Here is a 16,692-nt window from a genome sequence, read left to right as displayed (position 1 = left end):
TGTATTCATAGACTTGTTGACTAATCATAGCAATCAATCTCTCCCACAATTAGTCGACAGCAGATCCATACATGATGATAGGCAACCCAGTGGGGGGAGAAGATTTGGCAAAAAAAAATCACAAAAACACTAATACGTTCTTTTCAAATATCCTACTTTTAACATGTCTCAAACTGTGTATGCGGTGTGTCTCAAACATTATTTTCTGAAAATCTAACTTAGTTTTAATTCATTTAAATGTATCTGCATTCCTACCTCCCTAACAAGCCTGTTCTACAGATTGGTCTGTCACACTGGCCTGATACATATAGGGATGGAGAAAGAGGACATGGTCACACTTGGAAATGTTTTTTGGGAGTGTATTCCTAGAAAACACAAGGATGCTCAGGTTAAGATTCAACAAAAATACCTATTATCATTCCTTACTTGTGTCCAGAACAGGAGGCCATCTGATCCTTGGCAACTGGGAAAGATTGAAGTCTTTACATAGTTTCACACCCAACGTGCAGCATAACACTTTTCATGTAAATGTGTAAAATGCCAGGGCTAAACTCAGTGCCCGATTCTCATGGAACCATCAAACATTTGTTATAGGCCAAAATTGAGGAGGACTGAAGGAATGATCAGAGCACTGTTAAGGAATAGGTGGTATGTAAATTGCAGGGATAGACCAGAAATTGGTGGCGGCCAAAGATCAGCCAGACTTATTAGTGAGGACAGGCCACAAATCAGCAGAAAAGAGACCAAAGTTTTGATTGACGGAAATATTTTTAAGCCTTCGGGTCCATAAACAGTGCTCTAAAACAGTACATCTCCTGTAGGGCTCTCAGCTGCCACATCCATTTCGTGGTTGGGTTTCTGGGAAGTTGAAAGAATTTTGCTGTTTTCCCAAAAAGAACTGACATTGCCATTAACAAAGTACAAAATTAATCTGGCAACCTGGATAAAGTATTCCAATAATCCATTGTATAAATATTACCTAATTCTTGTTACAATTCATAAATCTACATACATGTCTACTAGAAATTAGGTTGCACGTGACAACCAGGACTTCATGAAAGAATCGCTATACAGTGTGGAAACAGGCCCTTCGGCCCAACAAGTCCACACCAACCTTCAGAACATCCCACTGAGACCCATTCCCCTAAAACCCAGCTACTCTATACAACCCTGAACATGACAGGCAATTCAACATGGCCAATCCACCCAGCCTGCACATCTTTAGACTGTGGGAGAAAACTAGAGTACTTGGAGGGAACCCACGCAGACACAGGGAGAACATATAAACTCCGCACATACAGTCGCCGAGGGCGGAATCGAACCCAGGTCCCTGGTGCAGTGAGGCAACAGCGCCACCCTTTTTGTCCCTATAAAGGATAGAAGCTGTGCTGGTGTATTTTCCAAATGCAATAATAGCAATACCCACTCCTACACAGAAACTACACATTTAATTTGATCAGTGGCTTCAAAACACGTAAATTCTACTTACTGTGAGTGAAAGACTCTTGCGAGGCTGCTGCTGTTGCTGCAGTGGCTGTGTCTGTTGTTGGGTCTGCTGCTGAGGCTGGCTCTGCTGCTGTACCGGTGTTGTTGGTGTTGTTGTGGTGACAGGTGCAGTACCTGCCGCAGTGGTTGTCGAGGTAGATGATGTAGTTGAGCTACTGTTATAAATTGGTGGCCTTTGTTTGAACTGGCCAGGTAGACCAGAGGTAGGTGCTGCTGATTCTTCTGGTAGTCTATTTGTCTGTAAAGCCTCCCGAACCGATCCAACGGTATTGGCTGCACAGGCGTTGTGGAGGAGAGAACGGGGAAGAAGAAAACTTTATACAGAATGCAAAGCCCACCACCTCCAATAATCTTAGACTTACGTGCTACTAATACTTCTAGATTCTATAAAAACAACTTTTGGTTAATCTTAGTTTTGAAAGAAACGTAATCCCATTATTCTCACTAATTGTGCAAGTTTTAAAGCCATTTTGATGCAAATTTAAAGAGATATTTCATTACTATTACATTCTATTTCTGGCACATAAAATTATCTCCAACTGTAGGCTCTGACATAGAATGGTACCAAAAGAAAAGGGCCATTGGCTCAACTGGTCTATCCTGGTATTTTTTTTAATCCAGACCTCGTATTTACTGCAGAGAAGGACTGTAAAGAACTTGGGAAAGTAAATAGCGACATCTTGAAAAGTGTTCATAATACAGAAGAGGGAGATGCTGAAGATCTTAAAATATATAAATGTAGGTAAATCCCTGTTACCTGATCAGGTGTTTCCCAGAACTTTGTGCAAAGCGAGGGAAGAGACTGATGCCGAGAGACTGGAGGTTGGCAAATGTAATGCTGACCGCTAATTTAGAAAGGCTTATTTAAGAAAGGCTAAGGAAAAGCCAGGGGACTATGGCCCACTGAGCCTTAATACTGATTCTCTTCAGTTCCTCATTCCCACTAGAACTTGCGTTCATTGGACATTGTGAAGGTAAAACCAAGATATGCATTTAATTATGCCGGCATCTTTGTTCCAAATTATAATAGCTCCAGTTTCCTGATTGTAAGGGACCTACATTTGTCTTCACTAATCTTTTTCTCTTCACATTCCAATGGGACTAAAAGAAAATAACAGCCCTGGACCTAATGGCTTTTATCCAAGCATATTAAAGGAAGGAACTACAGAGCAATTGTTGATGCATTAGTAGCAATCTTCTGGGAATCCTTAGATTGTGAAAAAGGTTCCACAGGACTTATCTGATAATCAACTCCACTTTCCTCCCATCTCCCTGCCACCTCTCCCTCTATCTTCTTGCTGATTAAAAATCCAATTTTAATTTTATGTATACACACACACAAGCAAAAAAAAAAGCAGTCTTTTTTAAAAATTGAGTCACATTTTCGAATAATAGACATTGAAATTCATTCTCTTGATTATTAGTCAGCTGTCTGGATTACTAATTAAATAACATGGTTGTATATTAATAGGTCTTTTAAATCAGCTTGTGTCTGCTGCTGCTTTCAATACAATTAAGACATTATACAATTCACAAAATATACAAACAAATCACTTTGGAAATTGATGGTTGATGGAAAAATTCCATCACTAATATCAATTTAACATTACCAACAGGATTAAACATTTCTATGAACAAATGGTTTTAAATACAAATTGCTGTCACAATCAGCCCACTTAACACCCTCTGCTATAGTGAAACATTTTTTCCTGGAAATTTATGCATCGCTCTAGATTAAGAAATCAAATCAAGTATCACCATTTCCTACAAGTTAGTTAGCATTTACCTTGTGGTGTTTCAGAGCTGGGAATGTAGGAAGATGATGGCACCATACTTGGTGTAGCTGGCAAATAACTAGTAGATGGTAGCGCATTATCATTATTCAAAGCACCAAGTTTCTGAAAAAACAAAGGAATATCAGATAATGACAATACTGATTGTTAAAGAATAGAAGCTTTTACAAGTTCACAGTTGATTAAGAATATTACCATACGTTAACAGATTAAGGTCCTAGCCACTGAAATTCAACAACACAGATCAAGGATCTTTCCAATTCTTCAACTTTCTCATCATTTTAATTCAGCAACTGACTAGATTCTTTATAAATTATTACAATCTTTATAATTTATAAAGATTATTATAATTGATGAAGATTATAAATAAATATGCTAACAGGTGCTATAATTTCTCACAAGCAGCATACTAGGCAAAAGATTACAGCCCTGCTTGTCTCCCTGAAATATACCAAGCCTTCTTTAAATACCCTTAGTAATAATTCTAGCTGGCAACAGAACTCTGAAAAATAGTGTTTTCTAAATTAACAGTACAATGAAGATTCTTATAGCTGACATATGTTTAGTAGTTCAATAAAACGAAGTAACCACAAACTCATTTCCAAATCAAATCACTTAATCGCTTTTTAAAAAATAATTCACTCACTTTATCTACTTTACATCAATTAACTTAGCATGCTTTAAAAAACATTACATTGAACAATATTTGAACCACACAGACATACATACTTACTTGTGTAGAGACCAGTCCAACAGCATAATCCGGAGTGACACTATCCACAACTGTTTCTTCTTTGGCTGGTTTCTCAGCGACTTCTGCATCTATATTTAAAAATAAATATTTGGTCAGAATTTTGAATCAGGTTTTTAAAAAAATAAAACAATTTTTTAAAAAGTTTCTGAAGATTCAAGTAAATATTGACAGTTCTGAAATGGTATACGTTTTAACACTGAATTCCCACAAGTGAGAAACAAAATTACTCAAAGCAACAGCAGAATCTCATTTACTGATGCAGTGTTTGATATACAAGCAGGTAATTCTCCAGTCCCAAATGATACATTTTCCTTTTATATGGATTATTATATTCTATTAAAGTAGGATGGGAGGAGGAACAAAGAGCTTAAGTTTTTATTCTGAAGAATATCTGAGATAACAAATGGAAATCACTTCATAAGAATGCAAGTTCACACTACCTACTTATCACATTATACTTTTTTGTTTTGTGAACAACACACTGAGTTAAAATATCTTTCAATGCTGCTCAATAGGCATTTTTCATGAAGCAAGCTCAGTTCAAGAATCCATACCTTTAAGGGTCTGGCAGCATATTAGTTGGTCATTGTTCATAACGTAAAGTGATTGAAAAGCGAAGTAGACCATATATTATGCTAACTGCATTGTCAAGATTCACTGAAACGAAGGGTATTTCTTAGGTTGTATATCGGATGGCTAATTGTGTACTATAATGTACTGTGGTATGGCATTAATGTACATGGGCTTTAGAGTCAAAAAACAACTGTATTAGTGAACAAATCACTGTTGTAGTCTCACTGAAATAGTGAACCATGGTTCTAGACTTCTGAATCTTGAACTCACTAATAAAGAATTGTATTACATTGAATCATTTTGCATAATTTGCCCGAGTACTCTGATAACAGGAGCTTACTGAATTTTAACATCTGATTTTGTAGCTGTTACAATCAACGTTCAAGGTAATAAAGCAGAACAGAGCTAAGTGCAGTCCATCTTTCATTTTGGCACTGAGAATAATCAGTGAATAATCAATTTGACATCAGATATTCAACATGCAAAGTACAGCCTCCTTTACTGCGTTATAGTTATCATTAAAGGAAATACAATTTCAAAAAGTTACTCGCCTGGAAGCTTCATTTTCAATGCCAGATTTTCCTAGCATGAGATTTGTCAGTTCAAATGTAAAGTTTTGTCAAAAAGAATAAACCCATGCAACTAAAAGAACATGGTTGAGATGCCCAAATTAATTTCAGACAGGAACTGAGCAAAGGACAGAGAAGTTTGAATTGGATTCCAACCCAAACTACTTAACTCATGACAAATTTTACAGATTTTAAATATGACATATTTTTACGCGGTGAGACACTATTCCAATGGCCAGAAAGACTTAGGAGTAGCACAGGCTGGAATTGCATGTCAAGACCATGAAGAATTCCAGATTGCTGCTGTCTACATGTGATGTGCCCAAGAAATTAAACTTTTCCAATGGGCAATTTTCCTGTACCCAGGAATATCCAAAAAGAATACATAAAAAGGTGGATATTTCAGAGGGTTACATCTTATTTAAGGTTAATGGTTACCCAGGAAAAGTTAGAAAAAGATTAAAAAGCTCATCTAGTTCCTGGCTAACTAGACCCCCACATTCTCCCCACCTCTCAATCCCCTAAACTCAACAGCACACTGACTGCAGCAAAAGGAGGGTAGTTTCGCCACTGATTCTCTTTCTTGCTGGATTTGAGAATTCCTAGACACAGAAGACATCTAAAAGGTAAGTAGCACATTTTAATCTCATCATAGATGGAAGTAGGATTTGGATACTGATTGCAATACCTGGGCCTTAATTACACAGTAAAAACCAAAAGAACTGCAGATGCTGTAAATCAGGAACAAAAACAGAAGATGCTGGAAAATCTCAGCAAGTCTGGCAGCGTCTGTGAAGAAAAAAGTCTAAGTCAATGCTTCAGGTCCCGGTGATCTTTCCTTAGAACCGTGTCAATCGATGCCTCAAACTGCGTAGCATGAGAAATTTGGAATGTGTCTTGAATGCTGATGCTAGGAGCATCATGTTCAAAGTTTGTCAAGAGAAATTGCAAGACAGTTCCATCAGTTTGCGAAGATTCAGGTCAATTTACTATGGTTTTTAGATGCAGACTAAAAAATATAATCACATGTTTTGACAAAGGGATCCTAGATTATTTTCATAAAAAATGAAGTCCTGATACAGAGTACAGCATTAAGAAAATGAAGCAAGACTACCAGCATTTCAAAGCTTTTTAGCCAGAATTTAGGTGTATTGTACAACTGATTACAAGTCAAGTTACAAAGTCATGAAGAAAAATTACATGCCTGTGTAACAGTTCCTCTTGCTCTGTAGATCTGAATTATAAAGATACCTGAATAAAACATACCAATTTTGTAAAATGGAGGTGGGTGGAGGTGAAGGGTGGAGAAGAGAGACAAATTAGGGTAGAAACAGTGAAGATGATTGGGGAAAGTTTGAAAGGCTGGTAGCAGAGGCATATTTTGAGGAAGCATCTGAAAGGCAAGAGACATTGCAAAAGAAAAGGGGCTGGAAACGGGATGAGCAGGCAAGTTCCAGATACTGAAGTTTCTGTCACTGGTAATGGCAGGAGATGACAGCAGAAAGTGGGGGAGAGGGGTAAAGTCAGAGTAGCAAAGGATGAAAATTAATATGTAGATCTAAAAACAAAATTCCAGAGATGCGGGATACAAGGTCATAGAATGATTTGCAATCCTCAGCGAGAGCATGAAATTTATCCATTAGTGAGCAAGAAGCCTACGAAGGCCTGTAGATAGTGAGAAGCAATTACAACAGAAGAGATAAGATGGACCACAAATGTGGTTTGAAACAAAGCTATCTTAAACCTTTTGCCATTTTGAGGGTTGAAAATTGTCATGATCCCGGGTGGCAGAACAGAGAGGGGGTTGCCTGAGGAAGTGAGGAACTGTCTGCTACAGGGGAAACGGAGTTGTTATAATTCACAGCGGCTATTGCTGCCTTGGAACTCACAACCCCATAAGGGGTTGTGAACCCACCCACTCTGGGAAGGCTTGGCAATGGGTCCAATATATATCAACTCCATACAACAATGGTGAGGCCATAGATAGAATACTGTGAGCAATTCTGGTTGCCACACACTCAAAAGGATGCAAGTGCACTGGAGACTGTGCAGAGAAGATTCACCAGGATGTTGCCTAGAATGAAAATGCTCAGCAACGAGGAGACTGTATAGGCTGGGTTTTCTTTGTACGACAGACAGCAGAGATGAGATGTGATTGAGGTACACAAAATTATGAGAGGCATAGATAGGGTAGGTCATGAAAATCATTTCCCACAGCAGACATGCCCAAGACCAGAGGGCATAAGTTTAAAGTTGAGGGATAAGTAGTTGAGAGGCAGTGGAAACATTTCTTCACCCAGAGATTAGTAGAAAATGGAACGTGCTACCCAAAGTGGATGATACAGGCAGCGGTTAAGAAGCATCTTAAAATGCCAGTGCACAGTAAGGTATGGACCAAGTGCAGCTAAATGGGATTATTGCAGTTGCTGTTTGATGGGTTGGAATGGACATGGTGGGCCAAAAGGTCCTGTTTCTATGCTGTAATATTCTATGACATTATCTTTTTTCTTTTGTTAAAAGAAGTTTAACTGCAAGTACTACTGGCCATTTTCCATGAAATAATTAAACATTTTTTCTTATTTCTAAAGCAATTCTTATGGTGCTCTTCTGGACTACAACAATAGAATAGTTCATCATTCATTCACTATGATTTTCATTCCCTGATTGACAATATTAATAGGCACTCAATGTCATACCAAATACATTTGTATGCATGAGGAAGGACAGAGCAATGTCAGTTGAGATTGGAAGGCAAACTTGCTTCACACAAATCTCTGATACAAATAACATGAGACTTTGCAACAAAGTCAGATTCTACAAACCTAATGTCTTCCTTCTCCTTTTTGCTTCCCGACCAGCACCTACCATATCCAGCTCTGATATATCCAGCAACTAGAACAAAACAGAAAGGCCATTAATACTGTAGCTAATTTTGATACTATGACCTCAATATTTCATCCAAAATCAGGCATCAAAATGTCAACATTTCTGATATTTTCCAAGTTCAGAAATTACTGTTTACATTGTTCAAAATGATAAAACCAACAGATTTGAGAGAAGCAATGAAATCATTGAGTAACAAATAAAAAGGTACTGCATGGATCAATGCGGAGTCCTCAACTATTTATAACCTATAACAATAATCAAAAAGATATTAAGGGATATGAGCCAAAGATAAGATTGGAGATAGACCACAGACCAGCCACGATGCTGGCAAATAGCAGAACAGACTTCAGGAACTGAATGGCCTACTCCTGTTCCTATGATTTGGATTTGGGGACTGAATGCAAGATAGACTAACTTTGCTGATGAAAGAGAGATTACGTAACAAATTAAGTCATCAAGAGGAGGTACAGAATCTGCAAAGGAATAGAGAAGTTAAGTGAGTTGGCAAAAATTTGGCAGATGGAAGATGTCCTCTATCTATCCCAATAAATGCATCTCTGAAATTCAGCACACTGACAGTAATGAACGATCATTCCTCGGATATACAAACCGACTGAAGCACTTTAGGCTGGCAGTGACATTTAGGGCTTTAAATGCAGTCCAGACTTTGCAGTAAGGAGGCCAAGATAAAATTAAGGTTTTCCCCACCCAGGCTGTAATTACAAAATAAATGATTTCTCATCTTAGAAATCTTGGTAGCGCTTTGTTTGGAGGTGGGCGGGGGAGGGAGCGAAATGGGTGGTAGCACTTGTAATAGTATCTGATTGATCTCAAAATAATTTGTTAAGCACTGTTCTTCTTAATTAAGATAAAGTCCCTAAACATGTCAAGCCAGTTCCACAGCCTCAAAATTATGGGGACCAGAATTAGGACCGAACTGAGGAGGTACCTCTTCACTCAAAGGGTTGTGAATCTGTGGAATTCCCTGCTGAGTGAAATAGTTGAGGCTTCCTCAGTGAATGTTGTTAAAGCTAAGACAGCTAATTTTTGAATAGTTAAGGAATTAAGAGTTATGATGAGAGGATGGATAAGTGGAACTGAGGCCATGAAAAGATCAGACATGATCTTGTTGAATGGCGCAGCAGGCTTGAAAGGCCAGATTCCTGCTTCTGGTTCTTATGTTTCACAGCAACAAAAAGAACACTCACTGAATACATTGTCTTAAAGATGCTCATTTTTCAAGTAGAAATGAAATGAGATTATTTCTGCAAGTGTGGCAACATCAGCTGCTCAAAAATAATTCCAACAGGTTAAATTAAAAGTCCGTGCAATGTTCACACAACGACCAACTGAGGACAAATAAAGTTGTGCTCAAGGCCATAACTACAAAATCCCAAAATACCCTAACTCATTAACAGAATCTCAAAACTGTTAAAAATGTGAACTCTGCAACAGACTGAACTCACCTTTACACCTCTCTCCTTGCGCATAGGTGTCCGCACAGCCATTGGAGTTCTGTTTGTTGATGGACTGAACACACTGGGAGTAGTGGGGCTCCGGAAAGGAGCTTGCTTTGGAATCCCTTTGAGGGGAGCTGTGTAGTTAAATCGTCGTCATAAATACATGAAGATCACAAGTTCATTTTTAAAGAAGAAAAAGAGCAGCCTTTTTAGCTTAACTGTTAGGTGCAAAACAAGTATATTTTCCAAAGATAAAATGTTCAAGAAATTACTCTACTTAAGACAATTAGCATCAAACATTCACATTTTCCATCTGCTATTATAAGTTCATAGAATTGAATCCCTACAGTGTGGAAACAGGCCCTTCAGCCCAACAAGTTCACACTGACCCTCAAAGCATCCGACCCAGACCCATCCCCCTAATCTACACATCCCTGAACATTATGCGAAATTTAGCATGGTCAATCCACCTAGCCTGCACATCTTTGGACTGTGGGAGGAAACCCACGCAGACACGGGGAGAATGTGCAAACTCCACACAGATAGTCGCTCGAGGTCAGAATCAAACCCGGGTCCCTGGCGCTGTGAGGAAGCAGTGCTAATCACTGAGCCACTGTGCCGCCCTCATTCTGTCAAGATACATTACGACATTGAAGTCTAATTGAACGAGACCCCAATAACTATCAGTACATACTGGTGGTATCGAGCTTCTTAACCAAACCTCTCCCTTTGGCTAAAGGCACTCCTGAGGTCTTTTTGAGCTGCTGAGCAGTTTCTGTTGCTGAAAAACAATAAAATATATATATATAGGCAATTAATTCCTAAGAAGATTAAACAGCAGAGATAGAGACAGACATTTTAGCTAAGAATGGAAGAATTGAAAAATTCCTGAAAAGTTAATTTAAGCGCAAGTATAAATCTAAGGCTTATTATCTCTTGAATAACTGTGCACCAAACAGAAACAACACTCTACGAAATCTATAACTTTTGACAGAGGCAAATACACAAATAACAGTAAATACAAAGAGATACTCTGCCCTTCAACCTGAATATTGCATTATACGTTGTAAGTTATTGCAGTTGCATTTTTCAGTCTGCCTTTTTAAAAAAACATTTTTTCCCCCAAATTTTTCATTTTCATTCCTTCCCTTTCTGATGATGCCAAGTATTACTTGGGTGCAGTACTGTAAGCACAGTCAACTCTGCAGTACCACATTCAAGCGACCATCTCCTTTCTGTTTATTTGTACTTGTGAGGAAAGCGAAGGGAGGCAATGGATTAATGGTCTTATCACTGGATTATTAATCCATGGGCCCAAATAATATTCTGGGACCCAGGTTCAAATCCTGCCATGGCAGATGGTGAAATTTGAATTCAATAAAAATAATCTGACATTAAGAGTCTAATCACCATGGATGCATTGTTGATTACTGGAAAACCTTATCTGGTTCACTCATGCCCTTTAGGGAGTGAAACTGCAATCCTTACCTTGTCTGGCCTTTATGTGACTCCAGACCCACAGCAATGTGGGTGGCTTTTAACTGCACAACTGGGTTGGGCAAGAAATGCCAGCCCTGCCAGCAATGCCCTCGTCCCATGAATAAGTGAAAGAAAGAAAGCAAGCTATGTTGGCTAATCATTACAATACAGCTCATTATATCAAGTCCATTTATTGTTTACTCCTAATTGCTCTGAATACATTAATAGGTTCACCAGAGTTTGAAGGTGGAACTGTGTGGATTGCAGCAGGTACCCTTTTCTGGAGAATATTAAGTGAACCATTTGTGAATCAACTTTTTTAGAAAGTAACTGCTTTTCATGGTCATCATTTTACATATTATCCTACAAATAAATCAGATTTAGTGGAATCAGTTTCACTGCTTGGCAAATTAGATTTTAACTACCAAATGTAGGAACGCATCTTAGAAGTAGGAGTAGGTCATTTGTGCCTGCTCTACCACTTATTAAGATCATGACTGATCTGGTTGTAGTCTCAGCCCCATTTTCCTGTCTATACTTCATAACTTTAGACTTTCATGCCATTAAAGTTCAACTCAGCTTGATTAAATTTAAAGATCCAGCCTTCGCTATCTTCTGGGGAAAGAGAACTCCAAACTCTATCCTTCATAGAAACTGGCCTTCCTCATCCCCATCTCAAAAAATTAATTTGTTTTTTAAAACTACACCCCTAGCTGTGGCCAGTCATAGGAGGAACCAACCTCCTAATAACTATCCTATCTATTCATCTCAAACCACTCAACTCATGTTTCTTAACTCCAACGTAAATAAGCCTGTTTAACCTTTCTTTGTGAGATAAGCCCTTCATCTCAGGAATGTGCCAACTAAATCTTCTCTAAGCTGCTTGTACCATTATTTTTCTAAGGAGACCAAACTGTACACTCACCAATGCAGTGTACAGTGCAGTAAAACCTCTCTACTCTTAGATTCCATTCCCCTGCAATTAACAATGTTCAATCTACCTTCCAAATCACTTGCGGTATCTGCATACTAATTTTGAGAGATTCATGAACCAGGGTATCTAAATCCATCTGTTCTGCACTCTGTCTCTATTTAAATAGGATACGAATTTTCTATTCTTCCTGCCAAAATGACAAGCTCGCATTTACAAATTATACTAGGTCAAAATTCTGGGACTCCCTTCCTAACAGCATTGTGGGCCTACCTGCAGCAAATGGATTGCATCAGTCCAAGACAGCAGCTCAGCAGCTTCTCATGGGTAACTAGGGATGGGCAACAAATGCTGTGCCAGCCAGCGATGCCCACATTCTATGAATGAATTTTTAAAAACTCTGCCACATTTTTGACCTGTTACTTAACAATCCCTTTGCAGACTCTCTCCATTTGGATCTACCTTGCTCTCATTTACAAAGTCAACTACCGTGCATCAGTCCCCTCATCCAAACAGTTGACGCAGATTGTAAATATTTGAGGGCCCAGCACTAAACCTTGTGACATCCCACTAGTTACAGGCTGTTAACCTGTAAGAGACTCACTTATCTTTACATTCTGCTTCAAATTGGCTAACAAATCTGTTATTCATGTGTATGTTACTCCTGGATCATATATTCATTTCTGGTGTTAACATTTGATGAAATCCATTATCAACTGCCTTTGAACTCAAACACAAATAAGTGAAACTTCTGCCAATTTCCCTCTATCTGGAGTGAATGTTACTTTGTCAAAAATACTCTAACAGATGCTCCTTTCACAATACCATGTTCACTGTGCCCGATGAGAGTAATTCATGACATAAGTATCCTACTAGAACATCCTTAATAATGGATTCTAGAATCTTGTGTTAGACGTCAGGCTAAGTGCAATATAGTTTCCAGCTTTGTCCAATGAACACCCTGGGTACTGAATTTGCTACATTATTTGAAAATGGCAGGCATTACACCAAGCAGTGACTCTCCCATCCATCACAAACCCATTTTCAGCCGAGATCACAGCACAGCAATCAGCAACAAGTACCCGCACTGATTTTACTCCATCTCCAGCTCAGGAATGAAAACAAACCTAGAGTCCTCTGTTTTTTTTTGCCCAAATAAAATTGAAACATAAGACAATTAGAGCAGTATAGTTGCCCTGTTTAACCAAAAAGACACTTACAAATTAGGTCCTCTATGTGTTAGCTTAGTTCTATTCCTTGTGTCACTTACACTTTTGCAACAGTTCTGCTCGAAGTGTGGCACTTTTGGGTTTTCGTTTAAGCTGAAAATGCTTCACTGGGGGTGTGAGTGGTCCCACAAGAGTCGTCAGGGCATTTTTATTCAAATACTGGCACTCCAAAGGCAACATCGCAGAGGCTTCACATTCATTAACTGTTTAAGATAGAAAACATATTAAATAAAGGAGACAAGATCCAGTGATAGTTAAAAACATTTTTTGGATTAGAATCATACACCACAGTAAACCAAGAGACCATAAGATATAGGAGCAGAATGAGGCTTTTCAGGCCACTGAAGCTGCTTGACCATTCGATCATGGCTGCAATGTTTCTAAAGCCCATTCTCTTGCCTTCTTCCCATAATCCCACTAATCAAGAACCTATTTACGTCTTAAATACATTTAATGACTTGGCCTCCACAGCCCTTTGCCACAATGAGTTCCACATATTCACCAACCTCTGGCTAAAGAAATTCATCCTCATCTCAGTTTTAAAGGAGTGCCCTTCACTGAGGGGGTGTGCCCCAAGGTCCTAAGTCTCTCCTACTAGTGGCAACGTAATTCTCCACATTCAATCTATCCAGGTCCCTCATATCCTGTTAGTTTCAATCAGATCCCCTTTCATTTTTCTAAACTCCAGTGTACACAGACCCAGATCCTTGACCACTCCTCACATGACAAGCCCTTCATCCCGGGGATCATTCTTGTAAACCTCCCTCTAGGCAGCCTCCAACACCAGCACATCTTTCCTTAGATGTGGGGCCCAAACCTGCTCACAATATTTCAAACGCAGTCTGATGAGACCCTTGTACTGCCTCAGCCGTACATCTCTGCTCTCATAGGGCCGCAGCTGTTCACATTATATATTAATGATCTGGATGAAGGGACTGGGGGCATTCTGGCGAAGTTTGCTGGTGATACGAAGATAGGCGGACAGGCAGGTAGTACTGAGGAGGTGGGGAAACTGCAGAAAGATTTGGACAGTTTAGGAGAGTGGTCCAGGAAATGGCTGATGAAATTCAACGTGAGCAAATGAGGTTTTGCACTTTGGAAAAAAAAGAATACAGGCATGGACTATTTTCTAAATGTTGAGAAAATTCGTAAAGCAGAAGTACAAAGGGATCTGGGAGTGTTGGTTCAGGATTCTCTAAAAGTTAACTTGCAGGTAGAGTCCGTGATTAAGAAAGTGAATGTAATGTTGTATATCTCAAGAGGGTTGGAATATAAAAGCAGCGATGTGCTTTTGAGACTTTAAAGCTCTATTTGGGCCCCATTTAGAATACTGTGTCCAATTTTGGGCCCCACACCTCAGGAAGGACATACTAGCCCTGGAACGTGTCCTGTGGAGATTCACATGGATGATCCCTGGAATGGTAGGTTTAGCATATGATGAATGGCTAAGGGTCCTGGGATTGTACTCATTAGAGTTTAGAAGGTTGAGGGGAGATCTAATAGAAACTTACAAGATAATGTATGGCTTAGAAGGGGTGGGCACTGGGAAGTTGTCTCCGTTAGGCGGGGAGACTAGGACCTGTGGGCACAGCCGCAGAATTAGCGGGGGTAAATTTAAAACGGAAATTAGGAGACATTTCTTCAGCCAGAGAGAGTGGTGGGCTTGTGGAATTTATTGCCGCGGAGTGCAGTGGAGGCTGGGACGTTAGATACCTTCAAAGGCAGAGATCGACAAATTCTTGATCTCACAAGGAATCAAGGGCTACGGGGAGAGTGCAGGGAAATGGAGTTGAAATGCCCATCAGCCATGATTTAAATGGCGGAGTGGACTTGATGGGCTGAATGGTCTTACTTCCACTCCTATGTCTTACGGTCTTATATTCGAGCTCCCTTAAAACAATTGCCTACATTTAATTTATCCAAAATCATCCTCACCCTCAACAACGCCTTTAATTCCTCCCACTTCCTACAGACAAAGGGGGTGGCCATGGGTACCTGCATGGGCCCATGCTATGCCTGCCTCTTTGTGGGGTACATGGAAGAATTCCTCTTTCAAAGCTACACCAGCTCTATCCCCCATCTCTTCCTCAGTTACAATGATGACTGTTTCGGCACCGCCTCGTGTTCCTATGAGGAGCTCAAACAGTTCATCTACTTCACTGACACCTTCCATTCAAAACTTAAGTTTACCTGGACCATTTCCGACTCCCCTCTCTCCTTCTCCATCTCTGGCATCCACCTGGAAACCGATATCCATTTTAAGCCTACTGACTGCCACAACTACCTAGAATATTCCTCCTCTCACCTACCTTCCCATAAAAAGGCCACCACTCTTCCCAATTCCTTTGCCTCCGCCGCATCTGCTCCCGAGATGAGGCATTCCACTCCCGAACATCCCAGATGTCCTCTTTTTCCAAGAACCACAACTTCCCCTCCACAGTGATCAAAAATGCCCTTGACAGTATCTCCCGCATTTCCCACAACTCATCCCTCACATCTGATAACCAAAACAGAATCCCCCTCGTACTCACGTACCACCCCACCAACCTCCAATCCAACAAATCATCCTCTGACATTTTCACCATCTGCAATCTGACCCCACTACCATTAACATTTTTCCCTCCCCAACCTTACGTGCTTTCCGGAGGGACCACTCTCTCCGTGACTCCCTCGTCCGCTCCACACTCCCCTCCAGCCCCACCACCCCTGGCACTTTTCCCTGCAACCAAAGCAAGTGCTACACCTGCCCCTGTACCTTCCCCCTCACCCCCATCCCAGGACATAAGAAGACTTTTCACATCAAACTGATGTTCACCTGCACATCTGTTAATGTTATATATTGTATCCACTGTTCCCGTTATGGCCTCCTCTACACTGGGGAAACCAAGAGGCGGCTTGGGGACCGCTCTGCAGAACACAGATGCTCAGTTCGCAACAAACAACTACACTTCACATTTGCAAGCTATTTCAACTAACCCCCCCCCCCCCCCCCCACCCTGCCCCCCTGTCCACCCGACTTCTCCAACGACATGTCCATCCTGGGCCTCTTGCATTGCCATGATGATGCCACCCAAAAGATGCAGAAACAGCATCTCACATTTCGCTTGGGAACCCTGCAGCCTAAGGGGATCAATGTGGACTTCACTAGCTTCAAAATTTTCTCTCCCCTGACCACATCCCAAAACCAGCCCAGCTAGTCCTCGCCTCCCTAACCATTCCTCCCACATCAAGCTCCACCCCCATCTCCTACTCACTAACCTCATCCCACCTCCTTGACTTGTCAGTCCTCCCTGGACCGACCTAGCCCCTCCCTAACTCCCCACCTACATTCACCTTCACTGGCTCTAACCCTGCCTCTTTGACCTGTGTCTTATCTCATCTTACCTTCTCGTTTATCCATCTTCTATCCGCTTCCCCCGTCTCCCTATTTATTTCAGAATCCCCTTCCCTTCCCCCATTTCTGAAGAAGGGTCTCGACCCAAAACGTCAAACTTTCCTGCTCCTCTGATGCT

General features: G+C 40.4%; 1 protein-coding gene across 1 annotated transcript in view; it reads right to left on the bottom strand.

Annotated features, from left to right (window-relative positions):
• nelfa (negative elongation factor complex member A) overlaps window positions 1–16,692 on the bottom strand; it is a 66,223-nt gene that overhangs the window by 3,758 nt on the left and 45,773 nt on the right. The window contains exons 3-9 of the mRNA XM_048533559.2: window positions 13,222–13,383; window positions 10,236–10,322; window positions 9,548–9,675; window positions 8,018–8,087; window positions 4,033–4,121; window positions 3,293–3,404; window positions 1,490–1,779 (exon numbers count right to left, since the gene is read on the bottom strand). Coding sequence (XP_048389516.1) covers window positions 1,490–1,779; window positions 3,293–3,404; window positions 4,033–4,121; window positions 8,018–8,087; window positions 9,548–9,675; window positions 10,236–10,322; window positions 13,222–13,383 — 938 coding nt within the window. The remainder of the gene's footprint in view (window positions 1–1,489; window positions 1,780–3,292; window positions 3,405–4,032; window positions 4,122–8,017; window positions 8,088–9,547; window positions 9,676–10,235; window positions 10,323–13,221; window positions 13,384–16,692) is intronic.

This window comes from Stegostoma tigrinum, chromosome 1 (assembly GCF_030684315.1).
Source record: "Stegostoma tigrinum isolate sSteTig4 chromosome 1, sSteTig4.hap1, whole genome shotgun sequence".
Taxonomy (NCBI): Eukaryota; Metazoa; Chordata; class Chondrichthyes; order Orectolobiformes; family Stegostomatidae; genus Stegostoma; species Stegostoma tigrinum.
This window is presented reverse-complemented; position numbering and strand designations above follow the sequence as displayed.